Source organism: Hemitrygon akajei, chromosome 2 (assembly GCF_048418815.1).
Source record: "Hemitrygon akajei chromosome 2, sHemAka1.3, whole genome shotgun sequence".
Taxonomy (NCBI): Eukaryota; Metazoa; Chordata; class Chondrichthyes; order Myliobatiformes; family Dasyatidae; genus Hemitrygon; species Hemitrygon akajei.
The window spans coordinates 162,211,186-162,225,015 of NC_133125.1; the positions used below are offsets into that span (position 1 = coordinate 162,211,186).

The 13,830-nt window shown below is 45.7% G+C and overlaps 1 protein-coding gene and 1 non-coding gene across 2 annotated transcripts in view; both read right to left on the reverse strand.

The window, feature by feature from the left end:
- LOC140717438 (SLAM family member 9-like) overlaps nt 1-13,830 on the reverse strand; it is a 36,626-nt gene that overhangs the window by 3,548 nt on the left and 19,248 nt on the right. Inside the window, exons 6-10 of the mRNA XM_073031033.1 lie at nt 11,363-11,479; nt 9,225-9,329; nt 7,946-8,044; nt 7,767-7,847; nt 688-786 (exon numbers count right to left, since the gene is read on the reverse strand). Coding sequence (XP_072887134.1) covers nt 688-786; nt 7,767-7,847; nt 7,946-8,044; nt 9,225-9,329; nt 11,363-11,479 — 501 coding nt within the window. The remainder of the gene's footprint in view (nt 1-687; nt 787-7,766; nt 7,848-7,945; nt 8,045-9,224; nt 9,330-11,362; nt 11,480-13,830) is intronic.
- On the reverse strand, nt 6,514-6,677 carry LOC140722735 (U1 spliceosomal RNA). The gene has a single exon (XR_012097732.1). It is a non-coding gene; the product is annotated as a U1 spliceosomal RNA (small nuclear RNA).

The window sequence follows — 13,830 nt, forward strand, 5'->3', positions numbered from 1 at the left end:
TCTCTGCCACTTCGCACCCCTCTCCTCTCCTTCCTCAATCTCTCACCTTCCCACCCCTCTCCTCCCCTCTTCCCACCCCTTCCCTCTCTCCACTTAAATTCCAGCCTCAATAAAATAATGTTTAACTCTTGTTTGCTCTTATTTCGGTCTATTTTGGTGGAGCTTCTCCTCACAGCTGAGTTTGAACAGTGAGTGCTGACGGGACCTCTGGATTAAAGATTTTTACTCCTTGTGCATGTGAAGGATGCAAGAAATAAAGCTGATTAAAAATAATAATGTGATCTGAATGAACATTGTACAGCACAGGTTTCTCACTCTCAGTACATGTGACAACAGTAAACCAATCACTTTTTCAGCAGAACCCCACAGATCTGGATGAAAGTACTTCCTGAATGAAAGGGAACGGCCAGGAAGGAGGTAGAGAGGGGTGGAAATGAGTGAGCAAGTGAGAAATGGAGAGAGACAGAAAGAGAGGGACAGACAGATTGAGCAAGAGAGGCAGAGACAGGGAGAGACGGAGTAAGGAAGAGAGACAGACAGACGGAGAAACGTGTTGGAGATTTCCCCACGACTCTCTCCCTTTCAGAAACTGAAGTGTCGGTGAGAAACCGTGCTAAGTTTTCACTGTGACTGAGTTCTTTAGACTGTGATCGAATGGCTGAAAGCTTTGGTGCATTTGATACTCACAGTGACACACTGCAAAGAACACGGAGTGAATCAATCCAATCACAGCTGTTGATGCGAGGAACGTGCCCCAGGTCAGAGTGCGGCTGTGACAACCTTTATCTGAAAGTGTATAAGAGAGGGCTCACTGAATGGGTTTATGCCAAGTATCCCCAAAGACACTCAATTTTAACATCAGCTTTAATACTGTAAAACTTACAAATATACAACAGGACTAAAGTTAGCAGAAGGAAATATACACAATTAACATGCATGGAAAACCCAACTGGAAATCAGCATGTTAACATTTGTAACACATCAATTGTGTGCACGGAAAATGATAATGATGAAGGAGGGATAAGGGTAGAGGGATGGGTAGGGAGGTGGACACGGGAGGGAGGAGGGGAGAGGAGCAGGGGAGACTGGGAGAGAAGGAATCAGAAAAAGGAGAGCGAATGGGATGTGCCGGTGGGGAAGGGAGAAAGGGATACTGGGGAAGGAGTTGGGGATTGTTCGGGACAGAGATTAGGAAATGGAGCACGGGGAGAAGTGGAGTGTCGGGGACAAGCAGAGGCAAAGGGATGGTGGGGGAGAGGCAAGAGAGGAGAGGGAGAGAGAGATGGGCTGAGGGTTTGACTGAAAGGGTAGGGAGAAAGGAAATTGGACTGGGGCGGAGATGTGGTGAGGAGGAGGAGAGGCGGAGCAGAGAGAGAAGAAGAAATTGATTAGAGGGAGAAAGGGAAACCCAAAGGTAGGGGCAGAGCAGGAGAGAGATGGGGAATTGTGTGGCAGTGGGTGAATCTGGGATAGGGGCCAATAATAATAATATCTCTCATTTCCACCTCGTCCCCCTTCTCTTCCTCCCTCCACTCCTCCCACCCTCTGCTGCTCTCTCTTCTCTAAGTCTGGATCAGCCCAGAGACAGAGGATCTGGTGCCTCATTCCACCGGCAAACAGAATCTGCTTTACTTACTGATGAGGCTAACCAAGCTGGTGGGTCCTGATTCATGCTGTGGCAGACCATAAGAGATAAGAGCATAACTGAGTCTTTTGACCCATTGATCAGGAGGTTAAGGCACATGCAGCAGGATCTGAAGAAAGCTGTCAAACTGGATTCCAGCATTGGCCTGGTAACAGGAGGCAGTAGATGCCGGTGGAAAGACATGCTTCTGATTGGAAGACTGTGACAAGTGTTGCACGCCGGACTGTATTTGAGATACTGGGCTTTATCAATATAGACAGAGAGTACAGGAAAGGGGACACCTAATGAGCATTTAGAAAACACTGGCTTGACTACAACCAGGCGATGGGTCTGGATTTCAGCAATGGCGGCAGGGCTTTGGGAGGGGAGCAGTCGGCATTCAGTAAAATGACTGCAGGGGCGAGATTGAGTAAAGTGCTTTCCTCGGAGCAGAGGAGATTGCAGAGGTATTTAGATCAGGATTGGTGTCAGCCTTGGTGCATCGGTGGTCATGTATTAAATGGTTGAGTACAGCAGTTGTACAAAATGCTGGTGAGGCCTGCCTAATCTGGAGTACTGGGTGCAGTTCTGGTCACCTACCTACCTATAAGAGAGACTGAAAGAGTGCCAAGAACATTTACAAGATCGTTGTAAGGCCTTGAGGGCCCGAGTTATAGGTTAGGACTTTCTTCCCTGCAGTGTAGGAGAGTGAGGGGAGATTTGACAGAGGTACACAAAATTATGAGGGAGAGTGAAATTCAAGTTGGAGGTCACAGGTTAAGGGTGAGAGGTGAAATATTTAAGGGGAACCTGAGGAGGAACGTCTTCAGCAGGAGGGTGGTGAGAGAGTGGAAGGAGCTACCAGAGGAAGTGGTGGATGCAGGTTCAATTTCAACATTTAAGAGAAGGTTGGGGTAAGAACATGGATATGATCGAGGTGCAGGTTATGAGGTAGAATAACAGTTTGGCACGGACTAGATGGGCTGAAGGGCCTGTTCCTGTGCTGCAGTGTTCTGTGATCCCAGAGGAAATGAAGAAAAAGTGTTCTATTGCCCTTACCTAAGTCAGGAGATCATAGCACTGGACGTGATCTAATTGGAGGCAGATTAATTCCTGGGATGAGAGTATTGTCCTGGCAAGAGAGGCTAAATCACGTGTGTCTGGCAGAACGCTTCTCTGCCTGAGCTCAGCACACAACAACACCTCACTTGGCTGCTAGAGCAAGGAGCCTCTCCCTATCAGATCATCTCTATGCTGCAGGGTTCTCATTCCAATCCCTCAGGACTGTGATGAGTGTGAGGCGATCACCCATCTCTGCATGGACTATGCTTTGCAAAGAAGTTCTGGAAAAGGATGCTATGTTGAACCCTGTCGATGTTAAGTGAGGTTGATAGCCTGACCTCAGTGGTTGGGAAGATGTTGGAGTCAATTGTTAAGGATGATGTTATGGAGTACTTGGTGGCACAGGACAAGATAGGACAAAATCAGCATGGTTTCCTTAAGGGGAAATCTTGCCTGATAAACCTGTTGGAATGCTTTGAGGAGTTTACAAGTAGGATAGATAAAAGGGATGCAGTGGATGACAAGGTGCCACAAGAGTCTGCTTTCCAAGTTACGAGCTCATGGTATTACAGGAAAGTTACTGGTATGATTAGAGTGTTGGCTGATTGGTATGAGTCAGTGCGTGGGAAGAAAAGATGCTTTTTTTGGTTAGCTGCCAGTGACGAGTGGTTTCCGCAAGGGTCGGTGTTGGGACAGCTTTTTATGCTGTATATCAATGATTTAAATGATGGTATAGATGACTTTGTTGCCAAGTTTGCAGATGGTAGGAAGATTGCCAGGTAGTGTTGAGGAAACAGATAGGATGCAGAAGGCCTTGGACAGAGTAGGAGAATGGGCAAGAAAATGGCAAATGAAATACAATGTTGGAAATTGCATGGTCATACACTTTGGTAGAGAAATAAATGTGCATACTGTTTTCTAAATGGGGAGAAAATTTGAAAATCAGAGATGCAAATGGACTTGGGACTCTTTGTGCAGAACACCCTAAAGGTAAACTTGCAGGTAGTCGGTGGTGAGGAAGGCAAATGCAATGTTAGCATTCATTTCAAGAGGTCTAGAATACAAGAGTAGGGATGTGATGCTGAGGCTTTATAAGGCACCAGTGAGGCCTCACATTGAGTATTGTGAACAGTTTTGGGCTCCTTATATCAGAAAAGATGAGCTGGCATTGGAGAGGGTTCAGAGGAGGTTCACAAGGATGATTCTGGGAATGAAAGGGTTACATACGAAGAATGTTTGATAGCTCTGTACTAGCTGGAATTTAGAAGGCTGAAAGGGGATCTCATTGAAACCTTTTGGATGTTGAAAGGCCCAGCGAGAGTAGATGTGGAAAGCATGGTGGGGAGTCTAGGTCAAGAGGACACAGACTTGGGATAAAGGGGTGTCCATTACAGAGATGTGGAGAAATTCTTTAGCCAGAGGGCAGTAAATTTATGGAATTTGTTACCACGGGCAGCTGTAAGAGGCCAGGTCATTGGGTGTATTTAAGGCTGAGCTTGATAGGTTTTTGATTGGACATGGCATCAGGGAGTGGGGCTGAGGAGGGGAGAAAAGGATCTGCCATGAGTAAATGGTGGAGCAGACTCGATGCACCAAATGGCCTAATTCTGCTCCAATGTCTTATGGTCTTATTGAGAAAGTAAGGAGGCATGGGATGGACATTGCTTTGCTTGCCCACAGAAGTGCTTGTAGACAGGTCATAATCTGCCTGGAGGTCGGTGACCAGTGGAGTGCCTCAGGGATCTATTCTGGGACCCCGACTCTGTGTAATTTTTATAAATGACCTGGATGAGGAAGTGGAGGGATAGTTTAGTAATTTTACTTATGACACAAAGGTTGGGGGCATTGTGGATAGTGTGGAGGGCTGTCAGAGGGACAGAGATAGGATGCAAAACTGGGCTGAGAAGTGGCAGATGGAGTTCAACCCAGATAAGTGTGAGGTGTAAACTAGAGAAAATCTGCAGATGCTGGAAATTCAAGAACACAACACTAAATTGCTGGTGGAATTTAGTGTTCGAGATGAAGCCACACTCAGGTTGGAGGAACAGCACCTTAGATTCCGTCTGTGTAGCCTCCAACCTGATGGCATGAACATTGATTTCTCTAACTTCCGTTAATGCCCCTCGTCCCCTTCTTACCCCAGGCCTTCCGCCCTATGATACTCCCCTTTCTCCAGCCTTGTATCGCTTTTGCCAATCAACTTCCCAGCTCTTAGCTTCATCCCTCCCCCCACCTCCTGTCTTCTCTGTCATTTCGGGTCTCCTCCTCCCCCTCCCACTTTCAAATCTCTTACTATCTGTTTTCAGTTTGTCCTGACGAAAGGTCTCGACCCGAAATGTTGACTGTACTTCTTCCTATAGATTCTGCCTGGCCTGCTGCATTCCACCAGCAATTTAGTGTTGTGTAAGTGTGATATGGTTCATTTTGGTAGGTCAAATATGATGGCCGGATATAGTATTAATGGTAAGACTCTTGGCAGTGTGGAGGATCAGGGGGATCTTGGGGCCCGAATCCATAGGACACTCAAAGCTGCTGTGCAAGTTGATTCTGTGGTTAAGAAGTCATACGGTGCATTGGCCTTCATGAATTGTGGGATTGAGTTTAAGAGCTGAGAGGTAATGTTACAGCTATATAGGACCCTGATCAGACCCGACTTGGAGTACAGTGCTCAATTCTGGTCTCCTCACTACAGGAAGGAGGTGGAAACCATAGAAAGGGTGCAGAGGAGATTTACAAGGTCATTCCTTACATTGGGGAGCATGCCTATTCTCCTTGGAGCGACGGAGGGTTAGAGGTGACCTGATAGAGGTATACAAGATGATGAGAGGTATTGATCATGTGGATAGTCAGAGGCTTATTCCCAGGGCTGAAATGGCTAGCACGAGACGGCATAGTTTCAGGGTGTAGGAACAGAGGAGATGTCAGGAGGAAGATTTTTTTAAGCAAAGAGTGGTGAATGGGCTGCCGGTGGCAGCGGTGGTGGAGGCGAAAACGATCGGGTCTTTTAAGAGACTCCTGGTGGATGAACATGGAGTTTAGAAAAATAGAGGGTTATGGGTAAGCCTAGGTAGGGACATGTTTGGCATGGCTTTGTGGGCCGAAGGGCCTGTGTTGTGCTGTAGGTTTTCAATGTTCATATGATACGTTCTTAATTCGGCAGAATGTTAAAGGTCACAAAGAGAATGGGGTTGCAAGGGAGAAGTTATCATGGTGCGTGTCATATGACATGTGTGATGATGGCCTTCCATTAATACCTCCTTCACGCTGTTGTTCTTTTTCTTTTCTCCACCCATCACCATAATCGTTCTTGGGAAATTTTTCTAGAGAAGTGGTTTGCCATTGCCATTGGAATGCGGCCAAGATGTAAAAAGAATCATAATCTAATGCTTTCCCAGCATATGTGACAAATAAACTCTTTTTGGGCTTCCAGCCAGTTTCCGAGATTGTCTGCCTGGTGTCAGTGGTTGCAAAGCCAGGACTTCTTGGCCCAAAACGTCGACTGTACTCTTTTCCATAGCTGCTGCCTGGCCTGCTGAGTTTCCCCCAACATTTTGTGTGCATTGCTTGTGATATGCAGAGTTGCTGCCCATGGCCCAGTGAGCTGAATGGCCTAATTAACCTCTAAAACTCTTTCTAATCTTGATCAGGGTGGAGGAGGATAAGCTTTGTCCAAGGGTGCAAGAAGGCTAGCAGAGGGAAGGAGTACCTTACACCACTGATAGGCCTATTACGCTTTTACGTAGCAGCAGCAGTAACGTAAATTAGTGGATAGCAAAGTAGTTACAAACAGACTAATGTCCACAGACCAGCTCTATTTTTTTTTTTATCAGGGGAGAGCGCGAACACAGTCCCCCACTACCACAAATTATGCAGTCAAGTATCCCGCATTTGGGGATATCGCAGGCGTCAGCACACCCGGAGTGCAATGGGATAGCCTTGTCCTGGATCCTCGACCCTCCTGATCACCGACGGTTCCCTGCCAGGTAAGTATGCTTTCTACCCTCCCGCACATCTAGCCAGCCTTAACATCAATACGAGTCACCATTGCAAACCCTACTTTGTTTTATCTTAACCACAGATGGCCTAGAAGGACAATATTGCTTCACATTTTACCCTTCGACTCTTTCCTAACCAGTGTTATTCTTCAACATTTCTTCTCTTCTTTACGCCCTTATCTGCATATCTTCCTTAAATGGAAGTCGCCTTGCCGTTCCAAAACTGCCCGCCAGACATCGGTGTTCCATTCACAACAGCAAATACAAGGGATTCTGCACTAGAGGCTGAAAAACTTGAGCAGCACACACAAAATGCTGGAGGAACTCAGCACATCTGACAACATCTATGCACGGGAATAAACAGTCGACGTTTCAGCCCGGGACCCCTCAGAAATCCTGCATGTATTCCCCTCCATAGATGATGCCCGGCTGTCCGAGTTCCAACCGCTCCTATCCGCTCACAGCCTCTGCAGCCCCACCTTGTCCTGTATGGCCGGAGGCCACAGGTTTATCTCAATCTGAGCTCAGCTGACACAGAGCCAGGGTTTAGAGGGCAGCCTCCAAGCTGGAGAGTGTGCGTATGAACTCTCTTGTGAAGACAGCCTGTTGAAGTTTCATTCCGGAAATGGACTATTTTACACTTGCTGTTCTGGGTTCCACCCAGAATTGACTTTAAAAACACTTCAAGATGATTCTATTCCAGCTAAAACTGGGGTCTTAAATCTCAATAAAATCTCATTTGTCTGTGGCAGAGGGGAAGGCAGGGTAAACAGGTGACGACAGACTGATGAATCAACCAGCGATTCCCAAGTCATTCACCTTGCTCTTGGGCTGGGACCTGGGACTGGTGACCTGCTGCAGGAATTGGAGATGGTGTCTAAACCCATGGATCGGTATGAAGGGATCTCTGAGCCCAGTGGTGATCTAAATCTCGTGGTCCACGCGGGGACAAATAATATGCAGAGATATAGTGGGTCAAAGAACACCACCCCATTGCTAAACCCACCGGATCCCTATTTCCCGCATTACCCAGATGTGAATGCTGTGGTTTTCATCGGTAGGAATGGTAATGAGGGTGAACTTACTTAACTGGTGAAACTTTGCCTTCAGGATGTAATTGGATAAGCAGATCATAACAAGTCCACTAAGCGGTACAGCCACGGAAACTGTCAACGACAGACGGTGCAAGGATTTAGAGGACATTGTTTCATTGCTGACACCAACATTTTCTTTGTTTTATCACAATAAATAATCTGCAGCTTACCACAATGTCCCAGGCCGCTGTTAATCTTTCCTAGTACAGGCATGAACAACAGCAGGAGAGATGCAGCGAATAAAATAATTATTGGTAGAGTGACAATACCTGGAGAGAGATGTAACAACTGTTAGGAGGGAGATCTCATGGTACTTAACAGAATAAAATACAGGAAGGACAAGATGACCTCCCGTTCTATCTTGTTATGACCTTGCACCTTATTGTCTACCGGCTCTGCACTTCCTTCTCTTCTTGTTACATTTTATTCTGCATCCTGTTTTGTTAACCGTGTTCTGCTCGATGCATAATGATCTGATTTGAATGAACAAATGCAGGGCAAGCTTTGCTTTTCACCGTCCCTCAGCTTGTGATTCGTTCCTGTGTTCCCTTCGCTTTTCCCTGAAGAATATTTGAGCCACTCACCATAAGCAGCTTTCCTGCTCTTATGCTTTGCTCACCCATCTTTTCCAACTCGCTCCTAATCTAGTTATTTACCAGGCCCTGATATTTCCTGAAACTCTCTTCACCAATCTATCATCTCAATCGTCCAAAATTAACCCATCTCGGAAGAAGGGACTCAGCCTGAAACATCGCCTCTTTTTCCTTTGCATCAGCAGTTCCTGATCAGCTGAGTTCCTCCAGCATTTTGTGTGTGCTACTCTGGATTTCCAGTAACTGAAGAATTGGCTCACTAAGTTGCACACCATTTTCTGGCCCTTGTGATAACAGTGTCAACCCTTTCTGATGGGACAGGAGTCCAGGTAGAACCCTTCCCTCCCACCCCCAGCTTCCACGTGCATTGTTCTGTGTCCCGTGATGTGGAGCCTCGCTTTCTAAAACCCATCCTTCTGTCACGTATCCCTCACCATTCCCTGTAAACCAACTGGATCCCCATTCCCTCTAATTCCATTGGTTGCCCATTATCCATGTTTGCTCCAAATCCACAGCAGTCCTGTTCCACTCCGCCTCATTTCTTGAATCCCCCAGATCTTTCATCACCATGTTCCCTCTAAACAAGGAGTTCTCAATCATTTTGATGCCATGTAACCCCTACCTTTAACTGAGGGGTCCTGGATCCCAGGTTGGGGACCCCTGCTCTAAACCTACCTGGTTTCCAATCACCTCATTCCCTCTAAACTCACTGGATCCCTATTTCCCACATTCCCTTCATACTCACTGGGGCTCTGATCTCTGTCTTTCATCTAAGCCCACCAGCCCCATTCTTTGAACTTCCATACACCCATCAGGAACCCATTGTCATGTTTCTCATCAAGAGCCCTGCACCTACCTCCAACAATACTCCAGGAAATGAGTGCCAACTGAATGACAAGGAGAGACGGAATGTGCCAGGAAATCATCCACATTAAGAAGAGATATAGTTTCCCTCGAGATTCTGCAGAGGAATGAACACAAGCATTAAATGTGCAGTCAGCCCTGCCCTGCAACCGAAGTACAGGACACCTGAATTAAATCTTCAGTGCTCTGCCCCATAACAGGTCTACAGGATGCATGGCAGGTACAGTTTGGGTGATCCAATGCTGGATCCGGCTGGAGGTGAGACTGTGTTCCCACCCAATTCAGAAATGTTTGGACACTGGAACACCAATGAGAGGGCTCACTGACACCTTTCCTGGGCAATCACTTTCTCTTCATTAACTGTTCATGGAGGGTATGGTATTCTACTGCGGTGCATATAGGTAGTTAGTTTGTGAACCCACGTGCTTTTGTTAGTTGAGCGAATAGAAGTTACTTGTTGGGCAATACATATTCTCAATGCCTCACTGATCATTATTCCAAGGGGTGATCCTCGTAACAACATCTGCATGAAACGTTGCCATAGAAAAGCAGCATTCATCTTCAACTACACTCATTCTATTCCTTGTGTTCCCACAGTCAATGACTCTTGTTATTTCATGCTCTCATTATTGCCATTTATTTATATACATTTGCATTTGCACAGTTTGTTGTCTATTCATCCTGTTTACAGTTACTGTTCTATAGATTTGCTGAGTATGCCCACAGGTAAAAAGATCTCAGGGCCATATGTGGTGACATGCGTGTTCTCTGATAATAACTTTTACTTTGAATGGTGCAGAATCGCCTCCTCTTTTTACTCTCCACTCCAACCTGTATTCCCTCGAAACTCCACTCCTTTTATTGGCCAACACCCCCTCCAAAATAATCAATAGGGTGGTTAAGAAAGGTGGATGGTGTGTTGGCCTTTGTTAGAAGGGGGTAGGAGTTCAAGAGGTGCAAGACAACAGTGCAGCTCGATAAAACACTTGTTAGACCACACTTGGACATTGTGTTCAGTTTTGGTCATCTCATTATAGGAAGGAAATGGAAGCTTTAGAGAGGATGCAGAGCAGATTTACCAGGGTGCTGTTTGGATTTGGGAACACATCGTAAGAGTAAGCTAGGGGTTTTCCTTTGGATGACAGGAGATTTGACAGGAGTGTATAAGATGATAAGAGGGGTAGACAGAGTGGACAACAAACACAGTCACAGTGTATGAAACATACTGCCAGAGATGGTGTTAGAGGCAATAACATTAGGGACATTTAAAGACTCATAGATAGGCATATGGATGCGAAAAATGGAAGGTTGTGCAGGAGGGAAGAGCGAGATTGATCTAGGGGTAGGTTAAAAAGTCGGTACAACATCTTGGGCTGAAGGGTCTGTACTGTGCTATATTCTATGTTCTACTCTTCCCCACTGCAAGTACAAATTCAGCTCCGCAGTTCCTGCTTTGAATGCTAATTCACACCCTTTTCAGATGTGATGATCCCCTCTGAAACCATTACCACCCTATACCATGGCTGTTCCTCATGGTAAACCTCAACTGTGTTCCCTGGGACCCAAAATGAACAAGTCCGAAAATCTCACTGCAGCTCCAGCAAGCTGACTGAAGACCCAGCTTACTGTCTGGGTCAAAGCCGCTCCATTTTGCCAATGATTTTACCACTGTTATGTCCCCTTCTACTTTCCAGTCTGTTAGCATCGCCCCTTCTGTCTAACCTCCACCTACTGAGCTTTGATCACTAGCAAACTTCACAACAGCGCAGGAAGGTAGAGCAGTTAAATGACACAATACCAAAAGATATAGGAAAAGTTTTAAACCATTTGGCCCATTGAGTCTGCTCCAACATTCCTGCATGGCTGTTTCATTATCCTTCCCAACCCCATTCTCCTCCACTCTGCTGTAACCTTAATAATCAAGAGCCTATCAACTTCCACTTTAAAAACACCTAAAGACTTGGCCTCCATAGCCATCTGTGGATTCCACAGGGACAAGGGAGAAGGTGAGGCTGAATTGTCCATCTGCCAAATCATTTGCTTTTCCTAGAAGGTTGACATCAATAAGCCAACCCTTACAGAGGTACCACCAGTTTACATTTTAAATTGGATTTGAACATTGCCACATACCTTGCTCTGACATGCACTTATAGGTACAGAATGCAATTGATCCAAGGACATTCACTCCAAAGAACAACAGACCTGCTGTCCCAAGCATAATAACCATAATCTGATCTGGGGGAATACCTGCAAGTTAAAAAAAATAAGTATTAACACATGCTTTTAAAAAAAGTTAATTAAACAAGACCCCAATCTGCAGCTATGGAAAAGAGTAAACAGATGACTTTTTGGGCATTCCTTCCTCCGCTAGCCTGCAGGTCACCCTGGGCAATGTGTAGCACCTGCTTAACCCCCGTTCAGGGTCGTGTGAAACCATGGGAGCAGGTGATGGATATCACAAGTCCTAGTTATGCAACCACCGACGCCAGGCAGGAGATCTCTGAAGAATATTGATAATGTCTGGGGTCACCCATCTTGTAAAGACACTGCCCTGAAGAATGCAATGGCAAATCACTTCGGCAGAAAAAATTGCCAAGAGCAATCATGGTCATGGAAAGACCATGATCACCGACATCGTACGATGCACCACATAATGAACAAATGAAATTACTACCATTCTGATTAACTACAAACACAAGAAAATGTGCAGATGCTGGAAAAGTAAAGGTCCACTCTCTTCAGGCCTTTTATGTTGGGTTGGTTTCAATGAGAACTCCCCTCATTCTTCTGACCTCACTCAAGCAGAGGCCCAGATACATCAACTGCCCTCTCCAGAAACTCAACTTCATCCGGAAATGTGGCTGAAGTGAACACAATAGACAAAATATCTCAAGAAGGTAGCATCCATCGTTAAGGACCTGCACCATCCGGGACATGATCCCTTCTCATTACTTCCTTTGGGTAGGAGATAGAGGAGGCTGAAGTCCCTCACTTGATGTTTTAGGAATATTTTCTTCTCCTCCACCACCAGATCTCTGAATGGTCCATGAACCCATGAACACTACCATCGCTGCTCCTCCCTCACAATATTTAGTTGTTTATTTACTGTAACTTGGATTATTTTTTTATGTCTTGCACTGTACTGCTGCCACAATACAACAAAACTCACAGCATACGTCAGTGTTCAGAGAGCCGATTCTGATTTTGTCGGCAGTGGAGGAGGGAGCAAGGTTTGATGGAGCACCAGTCAAGCACCATGGTCAGCATGGACAAGATGGGCAGAAGCGTGTAGCAGCCAGAGAGATTCAGGGTTTAAGAGAATAATCTGCTTGCCGTTAAGAACCCCAGTGCAAAGGGCCCTAGTGAAAGTCAGTCAGGCTGACACCTGATCACCCTCGGTTGAGAACAGAATTGAGATCCTGCGGACTCTCCCATCGTTCCCACTCCACTGCGAGCTCTCAGGAAGACAGGACAAGCAGATGGGGATGTTTGGGACCTGACATCTTATGGAAAAGTCCTATATGATAGATTACAAATCTAAATAAGCACTCTGGTGAAGGCAATAAGTAATCGATATTTGGGAATATTTGAAGAAATGTATGTTGCCCAGCAGCAGTAACCTTGGAGATGAACCACGGGAATGCTCTGAGTCAGGGAGTCAGAGAAGAACTCACTGAGGTTCACCAAGAGTGGGTAATATCAGAGGGTAGCTTGTGGGGTTTGAAAGTAAACTAAGGAGTTATGAAAATAAAGGTCAGCAGAGAAATTCTGCAGATGATGGAAATCCATAGTAATACACCCAATAGGCTGGAGGAACCGACCGGATTCGACAGCACCTACAGAGGGGAGAAAACAGTTGCAGAGTGAGACCCTTCCTCAGCACTGGAATGGAAGGGGCAGAAGCTAGAATCACTGCCTGGTGGTTGGGTGGGCACCGCACAGGATTGGAATAAGCTGCAGAAAACAGTCAGCTCCATCAGGGACACGAGCCTCCCCAGCATCCAGGACATCTTCATTGCCTTAAAAAGGTGGCATCATTATTAAGGACCCCCATCACCCAGGACATGCCTTGTTCTCATTGCTACCATCAGGAAGCCTAAAGGCACACACTCAATGACTCAGAAACAGCTTCTTCCTCTCTGCCATCAGACTTCTGAATGGACATTGAACCGATGAACACTACCTCACTACTTTCCCCCCTCACTTTCTGCACTATGTACTATGAACATAGGAGGACATCACATTTACTCCCAAAATGTCAATCACAAGTCAAACACACCATAAATAGTTACTGTAATTTTGTTTTTTTAGGTATTGCAATGTACTGCTGCCGCAAAACAACAAATTTCATGACACGTGGGAGTGATATGAAACCTGATCTTGATTCTCACAAGACAGTGGGGGGAGCAAAAAGAATAAGGAGGGAGAGGAAGAAATAGGTAGATAGATAGATAGATAGATAGATAGATAGATAGATAGATAGATAGATAGATAGATAGATAGATAGATAGATAGATAGATAGATAGATAGATAGATACTTTATTCATCCCCATGGGGAAATTCAACTTTTTTCCAATGTCCTATACACTTGTTGTAG